Raw genomic sequence first — 22,760 nt, 5'->3', positions numbered from 1 at the left:
CAGCATGTCTAGGGACAGCACCATCTAAACATGTTTCATAATCAGGCAGGAGACGAGAGAGATGCTGAGCACTGCTGTGCTGCTGGGTGAGACATAGCCCCTCACTGCCCAGGGTGCCCCAGCCCAAACCCGCGAGACCCCCAGTCCACCGACTCCCTTCTGGGACCTCTTCTTTCCTCCCCCTCCCTCCTCCCAGCCCCCTCACCAGTAACTCCTGCTCCCAGTGCAGATATGGAGACATTTGCAGTCATGGTCAAAGCCAGGGATGCACTCGTTGCAGCCACTCCAGTGTTTGGCTTTTGTGCTTGTGGAAGGAGAAATTAGGAGCAGCAGCTGGCTAGCAGCCTGTGCAGGTGAGGGACGGGGTCAGAGCTGCGTCTGCCTGGGTGCTGGGAGAAGCAGGTAGCAGCAGCCAAGTCAGAGAGGGCCCGTGTCCCTGTGGGGCGGTGCCCTCCCTCGGCCACACCTGCTACGTGGCACCAGGTTTGAGGCCTGGAGGCCAAGCTGGGTTCCCACCCCAAGCCACTGGGCCTCCCTCACAGGCCACACACCGAGTCCCCAGGGTTGCTAGAGATCCTGGGGTCTGACGAGCCCTGTGACCAGGTGGCAGTAGGGGCTCATCTGAGAATCCCCAAGACAGTGCTGTCCTGCGCCTTGATCCGCATGGGGCGGGGGGTGGGGACTGTGTGTCTGAGGGCTGCAGCACCAGTCAGCGGCATGAAAACAGCATCTGCTTCTACGAGGAAACAGCGCCACAGGGGCCCTCACGATTGGCCGGAGGATTCAGTTTGGCTGTCCACCGAGTGGGTGCAGGGCCACTGGTGTCGCCTGGCCCCACACCCCAGCACTCACATGGTGACCTCACACAGAGAGCAATACGGATCCTCAGCAAGATGATGGTGCTTGGATTGGTTGGAAGGAGGCAGTGGTTGACTGTGGTGGTTCTGGTGTCTAACACTCACTTTGGCTAGATCAGTAGAGACAGACACTAAGTGCAGGACGAGATGAAAAGAGAAAAATCCATCAGTCACTCTGTAAGGGCGGGCTGGTGTCGAGGAACAACTTAGCCCTAGGCCTGGTCAGCACAGCATGGGTATCCTGGCTCTGGTGCTTGGCCAGGAACTATGGGCCCGGCCAGTGGCAGGGACTGAGGGAGGCCCCTGTCGCCCCCACCCCTTCCTCCAGGAAGGATGAAACAGGGCCTGCTGGACGGAGGCTTTCAAATGGAAGCCATGGCTCCACAACCGGCAAACAGTTGTTCGCTAAGGGTGTGGCCCCCACACGCTTCAGTGAGGGAAAGGCCTGTGTGCACAGGTGGGAACCAAGCCACACGCTGAAGGGTGGGGGTGGGGGTTCTTTGGGCAGCCAAGACCGTCTGCTGAAAGCATGGGTGGCATTAGGACTAAAGTGTATCACCAAGAAACAAAACAGGGAGGGAGAGAGGGAGGGAGGACTCAAACAGCTGTGGCATGAGTGGGCGCTTTCTCTCTCTCCACCAGGACCCCTTGGGCCTTCTCCAGCTCTCACTCCCTGCAGGGCTCAGAGGTAAAATCAAGCCCTCACATCCCACCTCTCCGCCTCCTCTCCCCTGGGGACCAACACACCATCCCCATGGAAACCAAACAGAAAGGGGCGGAAGCACTAGCGTGGCCTCCCATCAGCCCTGCCCTGCTTCCCAGGAACAAGTTCTGTGCCAGGAGGGAAGGAAGGGTTCGGGGTTTACAGGCCCATCTCCAGAAGGACAAGGGCAGCCTGGGCATGGCGGGAAATGCTGCCTGCCTGCAGGATCTCCTTCCCTGTGGCTGGGAGGGCATCATCTGACTCACCACCATATGCAACAGGCTCCAGGGATTTCACAGCAGGGTCAGCAAACAGGGCAGGCTCTGAACAGAGAGGTAGGATTATGGCTCCATCCCATGGAACCCCTTCTCAGGCTCTGCCTGGTCTGCCACTCTGCCTGCAAGGTTGGCTTCAGCGTGGAGCTGCCCGGGGGATCCGGGGCTTGGGTTCTCATGTGCGGTCCTGTCTTAATGAGGGTCTGGTCACAAACGTCCACACAAACGTGTGACAAGCCTGAGTGGAGGCTGGCTCTGGCCAAAGCTGTTCACTCCTCCCTTGTCTTCTGGAATCCTGGCAGTGAAGGCAGAGCCCTGCGGCCTACCTGGCTAGGGGAGCCCTGAGACAATCTAAGGAGGGTGGGCGAGAGGGAGGCACCAGCAGCAGGGTCAGATAGCAAAGCTGGTGCCTGGGCCAGGGGTGGGCCTGAGCCAGGAGGTGCTGGGAAATGGGGGTGGGGAGATGGCTGAGAACCAGCCATGCTCTGGGGGATATATGTGGGGGTCAGGACTGACCAGCCCCCTCGGGTGCTATGTAGGGCACAAGGTGACACCCAGGCCCTTCCCGTGGCTACCAGACCCTGTGGGGCTGGGCATAAGGCCTAAGTCTCCCCTACTCTGCTGTTGAGCAGACTGAGGCCAGGCTCCTATACGGGGTGTGGGGAAGCGGGGCAGGTGGCCAGAGGCTGGGCCAGGCCTCACTGTCACAGCTGGTAATACTAATAAGGTCCTGGCACGCTGGTCCCCCTGCACCTGGTCCCTGAAGCCTGAGGAACATTGTTTGTGTGGTTACTGGGGTAACAGGAGCATGTCCTGAGTGGCAGGACACAGGAGGGTGACAGCCAACCCAGAACAATGAGACACAGCAGGAAGTAGCTCAGCGGCCCAGGGGCAGCCCCTTGCTCTGCAGAGCATGAGTGGAGTGGTCTTTGTTGGAAACCAGTGGGCAGGGTGGTGGTGTGGGGGTAGCCAGCAGGGTGGGGGGCTGGGTAGGGCTTCCTCCTGGGCAGCAGGTGAAGCCGGGACCCAAACCTTTGCCCTCACGTCTACACTCGGCTCACACATGAGACCACTGCCAGGGAGTGTGGGGACATCACAGTCCGCACTAGGATTCTCAGTCCCAAAGTGGAGGGGCTGGGTCACCTGACCTGGGCCTGCCTGGCCAGCCCCGCAGAGCTGCTTGTGCCCAACTTCCCAAACTGTCTCAGATCTGCTAGGCTGTGGACAGGCCGTCTCTTGGAGCATGTCTCCTGGTAACAAAGAGGTAAGAGAAGGGACCCTGCGGTTCTAGACTAGTGTCCTGCCCAGATGCAGTGGGCAAAGCTGCCCATAGTTGCTGCAGACAGAAAGCCATCCATACCAAGGACAAACAAGTACCCTCTGCACCTCATCTGGGAGGGAATCCGCCCCATCGTTGGACCTAACACCTGGGCCAGCATGCAGCACTCAGGCAGGTCTGAGTCAGCCCCTCAACATGCGCATCACCCACTGGAATGATTGCTGAGCGAAAGTTGGTCATTTTTTTGGCCAACATGACCTGGCCTGTTCATGCTCAGTGACCTTCACTGAGGGTGGGCTGGGCTCCTGGAATGGAAAGGTTGCAGGGTAGATGCCATGTCCTCAAGTTCCCTACTTTCACTTTCAGAGGCAATTTTATCTTAGATTCAACTCTGTAAGAAAGAGAAAAAGGAAGGGGGTTCGTGATCACACTTTCATTACAACTCAGGAGCCGCCTGACCAGCCCTGAGGGCTCACAGGAGCTGTTCTGAGAACAGGCAGGAAGGTCCCTAGCAACAATCTGTGTTTGGTAAACAAACAGCACAGAGGGCGCCAGCCCATGACACGCCCTCGTCACACTATTAACCTCTCGTCCTGTTTGCAACAGGAAGAGGCGGAGAGCAGGGCCCACAGCAGGCTTCCCACTGCCACAGTCACGTCCACTCTCCCCCTCCTGGGCCAGCCCTGAAGTCAGAACCAGACATGCTAGAGATGCCAGCTTCAATGTCCTCACTGGGAACTTCTCCACCACATGCCCAAGTTCACTTTGCCTCAGGCCACAACACAGGATGCCCGGATTCAATGAAGTTCCATCAGGTTCCAGGACTTTCCTCGCAATGAACCATAGGGACCAGACAGCCAGGAGAAGCACTGACTCGCAGGGTCAGCCAATACTGGACGCTGACCTCTGCCCTGTACAGAGGTCCACCTTTGTGGTTCCTTCTTTGTTCCCACTGGGGGAGCCTACCCTGCCTATCCGAGGGCCATGGGCTGCGGCCCCTGCAGGGCCACCTCAGTGGCCAGAGCATAGAGCCCAGTGCAGCTGCTGAGGCCTGAGAGATGTCGCTTGTGGGAGAGGGGGGGTTCCTAGTGCTGGGAAACTGGACTGGAAATTGTGTTTCAGTGATGGCCTGAGCCCTGGACAGCCTGAACCCATCCTGCGTCCACCACTTGGGACAAGTGGGGAGGGGCAGCATAGAATGGGCACTGAGCTACCTAGGGGTCAGGGAGGGCCAGGGCAGCTGCAGGCGGGAAGTGCACGTGAGCCCGAACTCCTTGCTGCACCATAAAGCAGATTCGAGGTAAGGGTGACCACCGGACAAAGAACATGGGGCCAAAACAGGGCCGAGTTCTGGGTGAAAAGAGAATAAAGATAATGGGTCATAATCCAGCACATAAGCAAAACCAACAGTTACGGGCTGAACCATGTCCCCCCCAAAGATGCTGAGGTCCTAACCCACAGGACCTGCAAGTGTGATCTTATTGTGTCTTTGCAAATGATCAGTTAGGATAAGGCCATCAGGATGGGTCCTAATCCATATGACTGGTATCCTTATAAGAAGAGATGAGGACACAGGTGTGTACAGAGTGACAGCCATGTGAGGACACAGATGAGGCCACTGTCTACAAGGCAAAGGACACCTGAGGCCACCAGACTCAGAGAGAGGCCTGGAATGAATCCTCCCTGGAGTCTTCAGAGGGAGTGCAGCCCTGCCCACACCTTGATTGCAGACTTCTGGCCCCAGAATAAATTTCTTTGTTTAAGCCGCCATTCTGTGGTACTTGTTCTGGCAGCAGGCAGGGGAAACTCATACAGTCCATGGTGCTCCTAAGGGGGGCACTGGCCTGCAAATGGGCTGATGTTGCAAAAGGATTGAATAAGAAACACAAAACCTCAAGCCACCCTGATGCAAACCACTGAGATATAAAGGCGGGTGTTTCCTCATGCGTACCGCAGAGCACGGCCACCCAGGGCAGGTCTCGGACCTGAAATGAGTGAGCCACGTTAGGGGCTGACCTGGAAAGCTCTGCGGCGGGGGATAAGGTTCCACAGCAACCCCTGGACAGAGGCTTGGGGGAAGCAAAACCAACTGTACATTGTAAATGCGTTAGCATTCTTTCAAAGTTCTTACTAAACTCACTCTTCTTCACTGGGCAACACAGATCAAACCCTGTGCATTCTCAGGAAAGCCGCAGTGGCCCAGATCCCCACCTCCTCCCTGTCTCTGCGGCTCTCTGCTCCCCACCTGGGGCCCCTCGCCTCTGGTAGCCAGGTGCACTGTCTGCATCGACCGCAGGTGAGGGGCAGATGCTCCTGTGTAAGCACCTGTACTTGTAGCCACAACTCTGAGATAGTGAGCTGAGCAGAGGACAGACATGTGGCGGGGGGGGGGGCCTCCATGACAATGGGGGCGTGTAGGGTGAAAAGTGGGGAGTAGGAATCAACCCCTGCAGGTGGCTCAGTGTAGAGGACAGAGTGCAGAAGGAGAGGTCTCAGGCAGGCACCTGGAGACATCTCCGGAGGGGTGTTTCCAAAGCCCCTTCTCACTCTAGACAATAGGCAGGTGCTGCTCCAGTGAGAGGGTACTTCATAGGTGATGTACTTCCACTCATGTGGCAGCATGGGAACAAAAATGCAAAATGTGGTTACGGCCAAGGTCACGAACATGGCCCAGGACATCATCTGGTACTTGTGGAGGGCCTTCCACCAGCTGTGCACTCTGGACAGGTGAGAGAGGCAGCAATGTCCGCTTTGCCCTGCTGGCCATGGGGTCTGAGAGGACCTGTCACTGGCCCCCACCATAGTGGTCCATCTGGAAAACTAAGGAGGGGAGTATGGCAGGCCATGGGCCTCCTGACCATCACCCCGCACGGCTGGGGAGATCCTAGGGGTGGGAATCCACAGCCTGGCATTGTCTGGGACCACTCTTGGTAGCAGAAGTGGCAGGGCTGGAGCTGGGGCTGGGGCTGAGTCTGGAGGCAGCAGCGGGCCCTCCACAGGAGAATCAAAGGAAATCCTGCAGAGACCGACCAGGCCACAGCCACAATGCAGCTGTGGAAAACAGCTCTTCGAGGGTGTGTGGCCCACACGGTCAAGGAACTGGAAGGGGTACCCACCCACCAGGACCTCAGATGTCGGCAGCTACCGGGCCCTCGTGGCCAGGGGCCAGCCTACAGTGATGCAGAAGGTGACTGGGCCAAGACGATCAGGAGCATGGACCAGGTAGGAGTGGCTTTACACACAAGTCTGCGGCATGTTTATGAATGTGCACAGACGCGTCAGGAGACCCATCAGTGTGAGATGAAAACCCACATCAGCATGAGGTCCCCATCCCTGGGGAAACTGAGATAATGCAGGAAAAGCAAACTCTACTGGTATCATAGAGTGATGCTTTTATTCGATAAAAATCATCTGAGAAGGTTGCCTGTAAGTGCCCTTTAAGAACAGAACCAGAGACTGTGTTTCCAGAGAGTTCTGTACTGTTCCTTCCCTGGGGACAGGGAAGGCCCACACCTGGTGTCACTCAGGTATAGCAGCTGGGAGGGAACCGTGGCCCAGCGAGGGAGGCAGGAGCCACTGGAAAAGGAAAGGACCTGGCATCGGGAGACTGCAGAGCGTCTGAGGGTGTCAGAGATGAGGTGAACAGTCAGTATTTCACAGCTGCGACAGGTGGACTTTCCGAAAACTGCCACAGTATGCACTATGCAGAGCCCTTTGTCATCTCTTCAGAATAAAATGCACCAAAAAGTATAGTTGACATAAATGTATTTCTTTGGGAATAGAAAGAGATGTTGAAAATATTCAAAGCCTCTTTCTTATGAGTTGTGAATTCTCTTGGGAATTTTCCTGAGGGCACATTTTGGCTGCTATCCACTGCTTTTGGTCATCCGCTCTGGTTCTCCAGGTGTGACATGAGGTAGACATGGGGACACAGTGGCCCCAAGCTTATTTGGGTTACATGAAGATCTCAGGGAGACCTGAGAAAATATCACATTTATAACACAAGACCAAGGTGCTGGGGGGTGGGGGAGAACACAGGAAGGTCAAGGTTACTATAAAAATGGGATTCACAAATAACAACAACATGCAGATAAAAGAGCCAACTGACAGAAAAAACATGACCCCAAATTAAAGTCCCATGATCTGGAAAGTGACATCGAGGAATTGTTGCTGATCTTGGAAGAGAGAGGTGAACAAGTGACAAGAATTGGAGAAAATTTAAGTGACATGGAAAACAGAAGCTGGAGACACAATATTACCTGGTGGGGTTTCCAGAAGAGGCAATGGAGAGAATGCAAGAGAAGAAACAAGAAGATAAAAAGTGAAAAAAGACTGCCTGTTCTTCAAGATGATTTAAAACTTGATGCTCAAAGTATGCTCCAACAGCCAGATAGGACTAGTGAAAAAAAAAAAAAAAAAAAAAGGTCACCTACAAAAGATGGATTATCTAAAAGTTGTAACTGGCTTCAGATTTTGTAGAATTTAAAACAGAGCAATTCTTCAAGTTCTGATAATCTTTAGAAGCTAAAATAAATGCAACCAAACCATCACTAACGTGTGAGAGCAAACTGAAAGATCTTGGAATACGTGACATGCAAAGTACACTGAAAAGGTTCACACCACTGAATTGAAATCACCCACAGCGGAGAGCAAATGAATCTGCAAGTGTGTCTGAATCAAACCCACAATGAAATCAAGTCAAAACAATGCCTGATGACAGAGCCGTGAGTCTGTGCAACAGTCAGCAAGCATGCTTGGTCAAAGGCAGAGCGTCAACAAGATGACATATGCCAAAATAATGAGTGCGAGGCATAAACTCACCACGTTTCCTAGGACACGGGTGATCTGCAGGCAGAAGCTGAAGTCCGATGCTCTCCCAGGCGCTGCATGGGATCTCCCTGGCACTGTGCTGAGCTATGGGATCTACATGGATTCTTCAGGAGCAGAGGGGCTGGATTGCCAACTCCTGCAGCTGGGTGCTGCCTACCCTCACCCTGCTCCTCCCCTCAAGGCAGGGTCTGCGCTCATCTCCATTAATAAAGACCAAATGTTCTTTTTACCCAGTTTGAAATATGTGCAAAAGGAACAATGTGTATTTTCTAGTTCAAATTTTGATCTCTTGGGAGATCAGATCAGTTAAAAAAAACTGGGACAAAACTTCGGGCACTTCCTGTTTCCTTCTGGATTGAAATGGACACAATTAAAGTGGGCTCCCCATGAACACCCCAACTGCCTCCTTGTGTGGACAAAGTGCCCTCTCTGGGGACAGCTCTCTTTTCCCCAGAGGGGGTCAGAGCCATTCACCTCCAGCTGCCCATCCATCCAAATTCGAGTGACGTCTGCTTGGGGCCAGGCCTTGTGGGAAATACCCCTTCTTACCGGAGGCTGAGTTCCACGCTACCCACTTCATAGTTAGACATATGAAGCAGCAGTGCCGTCTTGTCTGCCACTGGCACAGAGCCATTCCTCCATGCTTCTTAAGAGGAAGTGTGCCGGTGAGGACCCCAGGGCTGCAAGCGCAGCCCAGTGGAGGCCCCACGCCCCCACTGACAGAAGGCGGCAGCAGCCAGGCCAGGGCCCCACAGGAGCCAGCAACAGCAGGCACCAGCAGGCTCATCCCCACTCCCCGAGCCCACTCCCCACCACTGCCATGCAGCCAAACTGGTCAGGCCCAACAGTGACAGTGAAGGAAAACGCCCTTCTTCCTGCCACCCCCACCCCCGACACACAACTTTGATATCGCCGCCGCATGCGAATATAGCCATACCACACACCACACCCACAACAGCAGATACTCCACACCCCCCCACACACACGCCAAACACACATGCACACACCACACACCACCCATTGACGTCTTTACAACACTGTCATCGAACACAGACCCCGACACTTCCGAATCAGTTTGTTCTGTGTCCTGCTGTCCTGGACTATCTTTCTGGACCTCCAGAGGTTACACCTGCTAGTCCTATGGTGAGAACAGAAATCAGAAGTGAAGCACATACCTCCCTCGAGGCCAAAACACACTCTTATTTTCTCAGCTATCAGAGATGTCCTGACTGAACAAAGGCACACACACTCCTGCTCAGCCCACGCCAAACTGAGGAAGACCACCCAAACAGGACCTCAGGATCTCCCTGGTTGACATGGTAACGACAAGAGCCCAAGGTACCTTACCTCACAGAGCCCAGTCCTCTGGACCCACCCACTACCAGTTGTGGGGGTGGCCACTGTGAAGATCCAGAGAATAAGGCAAGGGGGCAGCGGCACCCTTCCCCAACTGCACTTGAGATCATTTTACGTGGCCCCCAGTTTTGACTAGGACACTTCCTGTCACAGCCCCTCAGTGATAAAGCAGTCAGCTCACGGCCATCCTTGACCTCCTGCTTCAACAGCTCACGGTGGCCAAGGACTTGGTTCCAACTTTCCTGGTCACACTTGACCTCATCAGCTGTTTTCGCTGTAGGAACTGAGATTCACACCCTCTCTCCAGAGCGTGGGTGCCTCTAGGTCAGACTTGGGAACTGCAGCACAGACACAAACTCGAGTCTGATTGTCCAGCAGGCTGCCTTTTTGGTGGCCACAAAAGGGCCACAGCAGGAGGAAGAGAACTCACAGAGAGTGAGGGACATGTGCACTGAGCTGTGTGCTGAGTGGGGAGTCATGTGCCAGGGAGGGTTTTCTCTGGAGGACAGCCAACCAGTGTGCTTCACATCTCCCTTCCTCTTTCCCTGCTTTTTCCCTCAGCATCTCAATTCTTAAGCTCAGGAAATTTTCAGTTCCTATCTGTGGGGTCCAAGAACTCCTATCTGAAGGCCCCCAAATTCAGACCAATCACCCACCTCCTCCTCGGTGGTAGTCAGCAGAGTGGATGGGGCATGCCCTTGTTCCATCTGTAGAGGTGGATCCGTGGGCTCCACTGGCCTCTGGCAGCAAGTGACTTCCTGGTGAAGCCACCTGAGCCAGGGCAGCCTCTGCAGCAAATAGCTGATTGTGCCTCATCCAAAATGTGCCGTGTGCAGCCCTGCTGCCCAGCACCTGTGGTGGCCAGGTTTCAGCGCCCCAATGGGCAGCCAAGCCTGGACATATAGAGGCACAAGACAGAAACCAGCAGGTTACAAGGCTGCCTGGGTGGGGCCAGGAGCCATTTGGAGGAAGGGGCTCTCCATGAGTCATGTGTTGTGTAACGTGGCCACACCAGTCTCTCTGGAGAGCCCAGGGACCTCTCTGCTGGTTGGGCAGCCAAGTGCACAGGGCTGATGCTGAGGCTGACCTCTGGCTGTGGTCAGTCCACTCTGCCCAGTCACCCGACCTCTCCCGACCCCAGCTCCCCTGGGTTTCCATTTCCTCACACTGCATCAATGCTATCCTAAGGGACAGCAAAGGAGCAAAGCATCACTGGGATGACATAGACCCTTATCCTGGAAGCATGGGCTGACCACAGGTGAGCAGAAGACAGGGCCAGAGAGGCTCTCCTGGGATCACCAGCCTCAGAGGCCCCAGGGAATGAAGGGTCAGGGGGCCTTGTTGCCAGGCCACTGTGGGCAGGGATGGGTGGGCCCAAGCTGACACCAACAAAGCTCCGCTGCATTGACCTCTACCTGAAACCACGTCCGAGCAAGGTGGGAGCCCAAAGATACCCACAGCTGACCAGGCTGCCACCATAGCTGCTGGGCACTGCTGTCCATGGTGCTGCCCAGGCCAGGCCCTTGTTGCTGGGGTCCCACCAGGTGCCAGGCCAATGCACTGCCAAAGAGACCCAGAGCAGAGGATGGGGCTGCCTGACAGCCTCAAGCCCCTGAGAATCCAGTCAATAGCACACAGAGGCACAGGAAGACATGAAAGCCATGATCACTGGTAACTAAAAACCAGGGCAAGGCCCCTTCAGAGAGGGTGGTCAGTCTAAGGCACCTAGCTGTCAAAAACATGTGACTTTGAGAAAGACCACAGTTACTAGATGGCCATGCCACAGCTCCTGTGCACAGTGGATTCATCACTCAGGTGTTGTCAGCATGGCCTTCACAGTTCTTGAAAGTGCTTTCTAATAAGATTAATGCCATGTCTACCTTGGGCGCAGAACATGCTTCTCTACACACACACACGGACAGTCCACGGGTGGTGCAGGGTAGCCACACAGCCCCCAAGGTAGTGCCTGGGTGATGCTGAAGGAGGCCACCAGGCGTGAGGGGTAGAAAATGTACTGCCCCAGAGTATCCCAAGTGTGCAGGTGGTGAGGGCCTTCAAAATGACCGAGAGCCAGACACAGTGGCCTCAGACACTCAGGCCTTTGAGAAATGACCCTACTTCATGGACATCTTCCACGAAAACAACAGTAGAAGCTACAAAACTAGGGCCTGTTCATTGTATAAACACTAGGAAATACAGATAACAGAGAACCTACCAAGCCTGACCCCCAGTCTGGGGGCCCCAGGGCCTTCTGTGCAGACTCATACAGGAACTTAAACATGATGAACGTTCTATGGGGCTCATGTCACAGCCTGCTCTTGGGCCCTAACTGCAGCACATTGTTGTCCCTTCCCACAACACAGGTCCACCACATCATCCATGGACTGCACTTCCCACAACACAGGTCCACCACATTCTCCATGGACTGCACTTCCCACAACACAGGTCCACCACATTCTCCATGGACTGCACTTCCCACAACACAGGTCCACCACATCATCCATGGACTGCACTTCCCACAACACAGGTCCACCACATCATCCATGGACTGCACTTCCCACAACACAGGTCCACCACATTCTCCATGGACTGCACTTCCCACAACACGGGTCCACCACATTATCCATGGACTGCACAAGCATGACTGATGAACACACCTGAAATTCAGGTCATCCACGACTTTCCATTACCGTAACACTTTGTGAACTTGTGTGTGGTTCTGCTGTGCATGTGTCTAAGGTCCCCGAAACACCCCATCAAGCAAGAGTCTCCACCGCAGGTGAGGGAGGTTGGTGTGGACGGGAAGGAGCAGGGAGCAGCCAAACAGGGGAGTGGAGGTGCTCACCCAAGTGAGTTCACCTGAGCACCCGCACATGCACACATACCTGGGTACAGGGCTTCCCTTTGGGGTAATGAAAATGTTCTGGATTCAATGGCACAACCCTGTGAAGGCACAATGGCAACTGAACTGCATGCTGACAATGGCTAATGGTTAATTTTGTCATGTGAATTTTACCAAAAGAGATTTAACAAAACATTGAGACCTTCCATCAGAGGTTCATCTAGTCCCGACTGCTTTCATCTTCATTCCCTGTGGGCCTGCGGCCTACAGCCTTCTGAGCAAAAAGGCCTTTGGAATCCCTCCACACTGTGTGTCCTGGGCTGTGCCAGGCTTCCGCGCAGGCTAGGGCTCAGGGGCAGCAGGTCCTCCTGCTGTCTGCACTGTTGCCTCGCTCTAGACATGGAGACCACCACTCCTTTCTGGAAGGCCTGGGGCTCTGGATGGTGCCATTGTGAGCTATACTGGAAGTCACCCTGGCAGACATGGAGAACTCAGGGTAGAGAGAGGTAAAGGCTTGAAGAAGGCAACTCCAACACCCTCACCCATAAGATTTGCTGGACTTAGTCCAAAATCTGAGCTCCATGCCGTCATCAAAGAAACCGACCCGAGTCCTGCTGGAAAACCCACCCCCCATCCAGGGGCTGGAAATCCAGGTTCTGCCTCTCCCAGCCTCCTGAAGTTGGGGGCTGACGCAGGGATAAGTGGCTAGGGGTGAGGCTGGGGGCAGTAGGGGAGCAGCGGCACTGAGGCCAGCAAAGGGCCAGCTGCAGGACTGGGGCAGCTCTGTGGCCCAACTGTGGGGCAATGCTCCTCAGCTTAAGCTTGTTAAGAACTCTCTGCTCCCATAAACCACAGCTGCTTCCTGATGCTTCACCTGTGACAGGTTTTACTCTGCTTTCATCAAATGTCTGTGAGGCTCATCAACTCCTGCCCTTCTCACCCTGTCCAGCAGTGGTCATGTGCCTGGACACGTCACACTGCCCACTGCCTCGCAGTCACACATGTTCTCCCCCAGGACAGACCCCACCCTGGGAGGTAATGGACTGTGATTTTGTTATCACAATAAGGAAACAGCAGGAAGTTGTGCAGGAATGGGTGAGACTCCAGACATCACTGTGGGGGCCGAGAACCTGGCTAGACGTTAGGAGATAGCAGGAAGAATGACACTGTCAACCTTGATGACAATAGATTTTTACTGAAAAGTCACCCCAAAATGGACACCTACCAGTGCAGTAAATAATTCTATGCAATTACACTTTGTGTATTTTTTTATTAAGATCTGTATTTACATTTTGCCAATATAAACAGGTATCCAGTAAACATATTCAGAATAAAAAACATTTTATATGGACACAATACTTCATGGTAACTGGTAGGGCATTCGACCTCTAAGTCTTCCAGCAGAATGTATTCCTTTCTTAGGCACGTGAATTAAAGAGAGAACAAGGAAGCTGCACTTAAGTCCTTGCCTGTCCAGGGCCAGGTGGGTGCATGACCAGCTCCCTACATGCTCCTGTGTGACCCCCACCAAGACTTGCCTCGGAAACATGGGGATGTGGGGTACAGGTGGGAATGAACATACAGGATCCCCAATAGAGTGTGGACAGATTCTACCACATCTGCTTCCCAAGGGCCACGTGTGGAGGTCACGGGGCAGAATAGATGCACCCATACCGGCCAGAGAGAAAGGCTTTTCTCTCTTTGATACAACAAAGCCCAGAAACAAACCACACCAGCTTTATATGATCTAATCACACACCCTTTATAAAGGATTTCCACTATTCGGGGTTCACAGGGCTATCTACAGAAACAATGGATCCACATGCGGCCGACATGATATCAGAGACAATTCACCACCTCCCCAGGCTGCTTCTTGCATGCCAAAGGAGACATGAAAGTCTTTGTCTCAGGACAAAAACTGTACATGCAAATAAAAATTTTCAAAAAATATCTAAGACTACCTACAAGGCTAGCTCTTTGTAGGGGCTGCAGGTTCTGGAGACTGAAGAAATTCATATGGGTCATGGGTCACCTCTGGCTGCTCACCGACACTGAGGCGAGAAGGGCTTCCTGCAATCATGGAAAAGACGAGACATTTCAACAGATCTGTACACACGGTCCAGGCTCAGCAGGCGCCTGGCCAAAACCATGTCTGTGTGACTGCAGTCAGCAAAGCCTTGGACTCAGCCAGAGCAATGGTTCCTGGGATTCAGGCCACCTCCCTCATCCCCTTCTGGAGTGTGGGCGGCTACCCCGTACCACTCCCAGGGTACAGGCCACCCTCTCATCCCTCCCAGGGTACAAACCATATCTTATCATTCCTGGGGACAGGTGGAGACCACTTTTCACAGGCATAGCTGTGGACACCCTGTAGCAGAAGGTTGGCCCTGACCCTCCCTCCACATAGCATAACCGCTGCTTCTGTAGGAGCAAAGGCTTCCTGGCCAGGAACCCCTCAGACAAACCCTAGTCCCCCAAGCAGGTTCCAGTGCTACTTGGAGAGCCTAGCAGGATGTTGGAGTTCTCAGATCTGGAGCTGACCCAGGCTACTTGGAACCCACTTCATGTGTCGAATCAGGACCGAAAATACTGCTTGTGATTCAGATAGCTTTCACCGAACTTCTGTAGCTGATTACCACCACTTCCCCCCTCCCCTGCCACCAATTACTCTCTAAAAGAATAATTCAATATTTGTATGTGGGAACTAAATCAATAGCACTGACACATTCAAGAAGCCATGAGGCAAATGTCTGGTTCCCTTCCTGGCAGGGCCATGACACTCATTAAACTCAGGAGCCCCCTGGCCAAGTAAGGTCACGTGCTCTCTCAAATAAGGATCCTGGAGGAACAAATTTGTCAACACACTATTTTGGGACTAAAAACAAAAAAGAAGAAAGAAACATTCCCAACTTCTAACTTGGTATGCTGTAAGAGTCTGCAGCCTCAGTCTAATTCCTCCCCTTACCAAGGGCCCCAGTATGTGGCTGTCCGGGACACAGACTGCCAGCACCTAATGTCCAAACCCACAAACTCACAACACTAACTAAATCCCACTCAAACACTTCAGTCAGTGCAGCCACATGACAAGGGAGGCCTGTTCAAGCTCCAGGGCACTGCAGACCCGTGTGCCTGGACTCACTGCCCACACAACCTCCACTCTCCTAGGGTCTCAGCCTTTCCTGACAATCAGTGCTCCTGCTCTCTTCCCAGATGGTCACTGGGAGAGTTGGGGGCAGAAATCAGGCCAGGAGCTGCCTTACCCAGATGGTGCTGATCCCTGTCGGAGGTGTTAGACAGGGAGCTGAGGTTGGATGATGGCCGGGAGCCCCCGCGTTCTGCCTGCGCCTCATGCAGGTCCTGTAAGAGCTTTGTCGTCTCATCCAGGTTCAGATGGCTGTCATCATGGTCCAGCTCCTTCTTCACTTTCCCTGTGAAAACACAGGATGATGAGACATCGGGTCAGGTCCACCTGTAAAGCACTGTGTGTCAGTGCTGCTGGTCCAAAACTGCGATCTCTCACTCGTCACTATGCATGCTCAGGACAACAGCCCCTCACAAGGGGAGCCAGATGAGCACAGCAAGCTTGGAGGTGAGGTTGATACAACTGGAGTGAGCAGGAGGGGGTGGACAATGACGGGAGGGACAATGTGTGTGAAAAGAAACCAGGCACCATGTCAATCTGTGCCATTTTATGGACAGAAGAAGTCTTGCATTCCTGTCATAAACAACTGGAAAAACAAGATGATGTGTGCCACAGAAGCCTGCAGACACCAGGCTGGGCACAGGGCTGGCACCCACAGTGCCGGGCAATGAGTGGACTAAGAGCTGGAGAAGACAGGCTGCCTGGTGAGCTCTCTAGTCTTAGCCAAGCGCTGCCCTGTGCCCTGCAGGGAGGTCAACAATTCACACATGTATGTGACAATCATGGAAGGATGCAGCCTATGGGTGGGACCACGGTCACCCTATACTGTGGTTCTATGTGCACCCTAAGAATGCCTCAAAGCAAAACCTGGATAGGGTCCAACAGCTCCAAGTTGCCCAATAGCCCACTGGAGCAAGATCCACCATAGTTCAAAGGCATGCGACCAAATCTAGCACCCAACGGCATACCTGCAGTGTCTGACCTCCAATAACTCACCAGGCAGGCAACAGAACAAGATAACAGAGTTCTGCCAGGTAGGAACATCGTGGAAAGATATGGGAATGGGCAGACGGGAAGTTAAAACAATTGGACACATACTCCATGTGTTAAAGAAGGCACAGAAACCGTAACAGTGAGGCCAGAAAGGGATGACAATGCTGAAAAAGTGCAATGGAGCTGGATGGAAAGGGAAACCCCGGGAGGACAAGGGCAGGTCAGCACAGCAGATGGAACGACCAGTGCTGTTGAGGATGCAGTGCGGGACAGCCCAAACCACAGGCTTGGCGACCAATGGACAGGGTCGGGGCTATAGCCAAACTTCCTACATTTGATAAAATCTCTAAACCCTTAGTATCGAGCAGCTGAACAAAACCCAGGAACAATAAACCTAGAGAAATGCAAACAAGACACATTACAACCAAAGTACTAAAAACCAGTAATGAGGAGAAAATCTTAAGACGTAACCAGAGGGGAAAAAGTAGCTGGTGTGTAGAAAAGTGTTATCACAGCAGCTCTAGACTGCTAGTCATACTGAACAAGGACTTCAATAAGGCTCCCACCACCTGAATGATGGGAGGAGCTCCCTGCACCTGAACTGTCTGTGCAATGGTATGATTATGCCCATGAGGGAACATCCTAGTGGGCACACGTGAGCACATCAACGCACTATCAGCAGGTTGGGGCAGGTGCCTGAACCAACAGAATGGAAGGACCCAGATTCAAAACATGGAGCCTGAAGTCAGGAAGAAGACCCAGGCAAGCCCAATCTGGAGCCATCTGAAGGTGGTCCTGAGGGGGGCCCTCACCTATGGCCACCTTACCAGGAGCAAGGACAAGCAGCAGTGTACCAGCTTTGTGCTCCCAGGAACCACCCCTCAGGTTGAGTGGAAACACAGCACTACTGACCACTTCCTTTCAGCTGATGCAACTGCCGTGTTACAAGTTAGGTGTGTGCCTAGCACAACCTACCCAGAGAGCTGAGCATGGAGATGTCCAGAGAGACGTCAGAATACGACTTCATTGACATGAAATCCAGCACAGAGCCGCCATCTCCTAGGGGGTCCCCAGCCTGTGGAGGACAGAAAACAAAAAAGGAAAGGCACTAAGTGGGCACTGAACATCCACTGGTAGAACAGGCATGCTCTGTCACATCCGTCCCCAAAAGTGGGCAAGACCAAGCTGTGTCTAGCCCATGCCACAGCCCCGGGACCACCAGGTATAAGCTCATGAGTGAGCTACTACCTAGATCAACAATGGCAGACAGGCACACAAAAGATGCTGGCTCTCTGGGGACTCTGCATCAGGTAGGTACACAGAGCCTGAAGAGACCACAACTAATTTTTCAGGGACTTCACTTAAGTAATGTAGCAGATTCCAAACCAGGGCATTCTCTTTCCTCCCCGGCGAGCCTCCTGCGGGTGCAGATGGCAGCCGCCTCTGCTCTCCCAGCCCTCACGGGGCACATCTTCTCCCTGGAAGTCTTCTGTCTACTGTGTCAATTCCCAGTTCCCTCTACATCATTCCAGAGATGGCCAGCCCTGCCTTCTCTGAAATACTCTATCTGACCACACACACATTTTCTTCCATCCGATTTGCTGCTATCAGAGTATTACATTTTTAGGATTAACACAGCTATATTTTAAGGAAATATTTCAAGGGCCATCTCTAGTATTTTAAGGCCCCCAAAATTCTACCAAATCACATACTCTTACATGGGTGCTGAATCCTAAATAACCAATGACAATTTATTGTCAAATGACAGTGCTGCCCCTCCAAATGACAGTCTAGGGTGACATCATTTCTTCACCAAATAGTTAAGAAACAAAAGCTCCACATGACAGGTGCTGGGAGTTCCTGGGCCCAGCTTGTGCATATGCTTTTTTATGCTCCTTACTCCACCCTAGCCCGCTCCTGGGACTCAGATAGGACCCCTGCCAGTGCGCATGGTAGGGAGCGGTGTCCACCTTCACCCAGCAATTCACAAGAACCCAGTCACTGGAAGAAGCTGATGTTCCTGCTACTGAGGAAGGGGACACTAGGCCTATGACCCCCATGCCTGTTGGGCTGTCTTGGCCTTGGTATGAACCCTCTGGGGCTGGGCTATCCTAGCCTTGGTGTAAACCTTCTGGCTGGACTGTTTTGGTCTCAGTGTGAACCCTCTGCTATGGGGGCTTTCTTGGCCCTGGTGATCTGTGAATTTGCTTCTTCACCTGGCTTTCATAAAACCTACTTCTATCTGCTTTGATAAGTAATCTCTCCCAAGAGGAACTGTCATAATAACAATTCAGGCCATCATGAGTTCATGTTTACAGAGCCGATAATGGGCCAGGCCCCGAAGGTCCAGTGTAACTATAAATTCCCACAACCCACCATTACCACCTGCCTCTTAACCAGAGACTGAAGCTTAGAGCTGTTAGTTATGCCACCCAGGGCTCAGCACCAAAACCCTTCCTCACTGGGAATCATCATTCCCCAACTTGTATCTCTCATGGATGTTAAAGGTTTACCTGAGGGTCCTAAAACATGAGGCAATTTGCAGCTCATTAAGACATCCTGAAAAAAGCTGGGTTGCTCACACCCTATTCCTCCTGAAGGACATCTACCAGCACAAATTTCCCTAGAGACTACAGCAGAGCAATGCCTCTTCCTATGCACTAATGCACAAAACACGCACACATACCAAAGAGCCTTCCCAAGACTAGATGGCTCCAGGGCTCACCTAAAGGTAAGTGCTTTGGCTGTTTCCACTGGTCAAAGCTAGCTAAATGTGGAGATCTACATTCTAAGATAGCACTGAGCACAGGCATGACAGAATGAAGTGGGCAGAGGTGGGTGCCTCACTGAATGTCAACACGAGCTGACTATCACACACAGACAAAAATAGCACTTAATGGAGCCGGCTACAGAGACAGGCACAGTCACCACAGAGTTGAAGAAAGGGGTGGGAGAAGGAGTTCAGCACAAGGGACAGTATACGTCACAGGAGGCCCCTTCTGAAAGCTGCCCACACCTGCCCCAGAGCTGACTCTGTGGAGGCCTAGCACCAGGGCCGAAATGTGGGCTGGGCTCCCAGCTCAAGGCAGCTTGCAGCATGCCCCTGGTTTTCAAAGATGGGTGTGGGGCTTGCACTGTATGCCATAGTGCATCTGCATAGCCAGACAGACCCTGAGCAGAACCCTGGCTGCCTTATGTACCCAGATGCACCACAGAGAACACCCTCCTGGAAGACACCATGTCACCTTCTTCAGTCTGTCACTCAGCAAGCCCCACCTGCCAGATATCTGATCCTCCTGCCCTGGGTGAGTCCTCCGACCACCAAGGCCAGGTAACAGCAGTGGCCTAGGCCCCACCACCCTCCCCAGCATCCTGGCCTCTCTGCTCCAAGTACATTACACATTTTTTCCAAGGGACAGGAAAAGGAATCCAAGGGCAGGGAACCTTAGTTGGACCACAACAAACAGTTCCCTCAAACAGAAACCATCTACATCAGGCACTCACGAGGCCCCAATGACTTAGATTCTCCAAGCTCATCTCACTTGCAAGTGTGCAGTACGTGTGCACCCAGCTGATGCCACCTGGCATTTGTCTGTTGATGTGCCCACCTTTTAGCAGCACCGCCCTTCCCAGCACCTTTGGATTCCTGAGTCTGGATTTGGAGGAATTTATAGTGGTTTTATATGCCTCACCCCAAGCCATTAAAAATCAAGGGGTGGAAAGAGACTACCATTTAGTCTTATTCACCAGAAACTTAATTACCTTCTAAATAAGACAATATACAAAGCTCTTCTCAACTACCCCATTTCAAAAGCAGAGCACAACTGCCCTGCTAGAACCCTAATAACAATGTTTGTATTTACATGTCCATGGAACTCACCTTTATTTCATCTGGGGGCTTCATCGGGACATTTCTCCTCTGCAAAGTAAAACAGGCAGGAAGTCAGTTTTTCCCAACGATTTTATATAGGGCGATCCAGCCACATCATGGACACAGGTGACGGCTCATTCACTACTCCTTACCATTTAAGCCAGACTAACACTAGAAAAATGGTTGCCTATAGGAATCTTAACAAAGCTTAAAAATAAGCTTAAGAGGATGGCGAGGGATGGGGTGGGGGTGGGTTCAGAAGTAACAACTCTGCCAAAACAAACATTCCTTAAAGGAAGAAGATAAAATCCAGACTAGCCTTATCCAACAAAAACATAATGTAAGCTTATACCTAATCTTTAAATACCTTTAAAGATTTAAATACCTTTAAATACCTTTAAATACCTCTTTAAATACCTAAAATGTAAATACCTTTACATTTTCTAATAACCACGTTAAAATTAACCTTCATGTACAATTAGTCTTAATGTAGTCTTCTTAATCTATTGAAAACATTTTCATCTAACATGTAATCCAAATAAAATAATTATCGACATACTTTCATCCTTCTTTTTTTTAGTCTTTAAAATTCTAGCTTGTAGTTTACACTTTCCACGTAACTAAAATCAGACTAGCACTTCCAAATTTCCCAGCAACCCTCTGTGGCCAGTGGCCACTGTATCAACACATTCTAGCATCAAAGTGCAAGTCCAACATCCAACCAGACAACAAAGCAGCAAATTGTGGCCTATAAATCAAAGGAAAATCTGCCCAGAGACAGATCCAGATGGCCAGAAATGACAGAATCAGTGGCTAAGGACTTTAAAAAGCAACCATAACAAATATTATGAACATAATATGAGAATAGATGATGCAAAAAACAAAAACAACAACAACAAAAAATCTAAATGGAATTCCAGAGATGGAAAACATGGTATCTTAAGTAAAAAATTCACTAGCTGGGATTCACAAATTTAGGCTTGGCATGAAGAAGGATTACCAAAATCATGGCAACAGAAACTATTCAAACTGAAGGGGGGTGGGCGGGGATGGGCCAGTTAAGTCTTTCTAAAAGAAGAGCTTTAGTAATATGCAGAATATATCAAGACATCTAACACACGTCAAAGTCACAGAAAAGGTAAAATAAGGGTGTGGGCAAACAGTATTTGAAGAGATAATGGCTGAAAAATCTTCCAAATTTGTTGAAAACCATAAACCAAAAGGTCCAAGAGGCTTACCAAATGTTAAGCAGAATACAAAGTGCACTAAGACACATCAAAAATAAATTGCTGAAAATCAGTTAGAAAGATAAAAATTTAAAAGCATCTAGAGCAGCCCTAGCTGCTGTAGCTCAGTGGACTGAGCACGAGCCCGAAATGCAAAAGGTTGCAGGCTCTATTCCCAGTCGGGGCACATGCCTAGGTTGCAGGCCAGGTCCCCAGTTGGGGGCCCACAAGGGGCAATCACACACTGATGTTTCTCTCCCTCTCTTCCTTCCCTTCCTCTCTAAAAAATAAATTTAAAAAGCTTTAAAAAAGTAAATAAAAGTATCTAGCGCAGAGGTCAGCAAACTTTTTCTCTGAAGGGCTGGAGAGCAAATAAGGGTGGGCAAAAGTAAATTTACATATTCCAATGGAAATAATACAAATGAATAATACTATAAATAATACCAGAATGAACTCTGAGCTTTACATACTAACAACTGCATACCTACTTTTACCTACCTCTGAATCTGAGGTTTTGAGAGCCATGTAAATAAAGTCTATAGCATTTTTTTACAACCTATGAAAAAATGTAATGTAAAAAATCATTGCGCTCAAGGGCCAGTTTGTCAATCCTTGATCTTGACCAAAATAGACATATTACAAATGGGAAAAAATAACTGCATACACAGAAATAATGCAAGTCAGGTATCTTTTAAAGTAGAAAGGAAAAAAATCAACTTACTGATTCCCTACTCATGAAAAATGAATTTAAAAATGATGGTAAAATAAAGACTTTTTTCAAAATAGTGAGCAAATTCAGTTGCCAAATCTATACAATAACCCTTTGGAACAACAACAACAAAAAATGACAGATGAAAGAAATCTGAGTATGCACAAAGTTATGAAGAGTAAATATGTGGCAAATAGAGAGGATTTCTAAGTTTATTCTGAAGACAACTGACAGTGAAAAGTATAAAGAAAAAGAAAAGGTCAGTGAGGGAGGAACTGTTTAGTGAGGACCTCAAATCAGCACGATCTACCCTGAGAAGCCAGTCATTGGGATGGGCTCCTTTACAGGAATGGTGCCACAGTGCAGCCCACCTGCCTCAGCTGGAAGAGCATCCGTGAGTGGTCTCCGCCTGTGATCTGGTCCAGGAGGTCATCCACTATTCTCTTGCTGTAGCTCCCAGCATCCTTCACAAACTCCTGCAGGCTGGAAAGGGCCGGGAAAGAACACACTAACAAATGCTATGTGCTTTCATCTTCCAGACTCTGCTGCCACCAATGCCAGCAGTCCTGAGCACAGAAGCCTGTGACATCAGCACACCTCAGCCGCTCCTCCATGAGGTACTTTCTGAGAGCTGCGAACCTCTCATATGTGGAAGATTTGGACCAAAAAACTCCATC

General features: G+C 51.3%; 1 protein-coding gene across 3 annotated transcripts in view; it reads right to left on the bottom strand.

Annotated features, from left to right (window-relative positions):
• Positions 1–13,392: 13,392 nt before the first annotated feature.
• The window catches only part of BRD9 (bromodomain containing 9), a 29,621-nt gene continuing 20,253 nt past the window's right edge, over positions 13,393–22,760 (bottom strand). For all 3 annotated transcript variants that reach the window (XM_037137358.2, XM_037137359.2, XM_037137360.2), the window contains exons 12-16: positions 22,455–22,566; positions 20,158–20,196; positions 17,253–17,352; positions 15,403–15,570; positions 13,393–14,212 (exon numbers count right to left, since the gene is read on the bottom strand). In XM_037137358.2, coding sequence (XP_036993253.1) covers positions 14,112–14,212; positions 15,403–15,570; positions 17,253–17,352; positions 20,158–20,196; positions 22,455–22,566 — 520 coding nt within the window. In that variant the 3' untranslated portion in view covers positions 13,393–14,111. The remainder of the gene's footprint in view (positions 14,213–15,402; positions 15,571–17,252; positions 17,353–20,157; positions 20,197–22,454; positions 22,567–22,760) is intronic.

This window comes from Artibeus jamaicensis, unplaced genomic scaffold (assembly GCF_021234435.1).
Source record: "Artibeus jamaicensis isolate MK-2021 breed Jamaican fruit bat unplaced genomic scaffold, CSHL_Jam_final scaffold_369, whole genome shotgun sequence".
NCBI lineage: Eukaryota > Metazoa > Chordata > Mammalia > Chiroptera > Phyllostomidae > Artibeus > Artibeus jamaicensis.
Note: the sequence above shows the minus strand (reverse complement) of the source record. Positions and strands in the feature narration are given on the sequence as shown.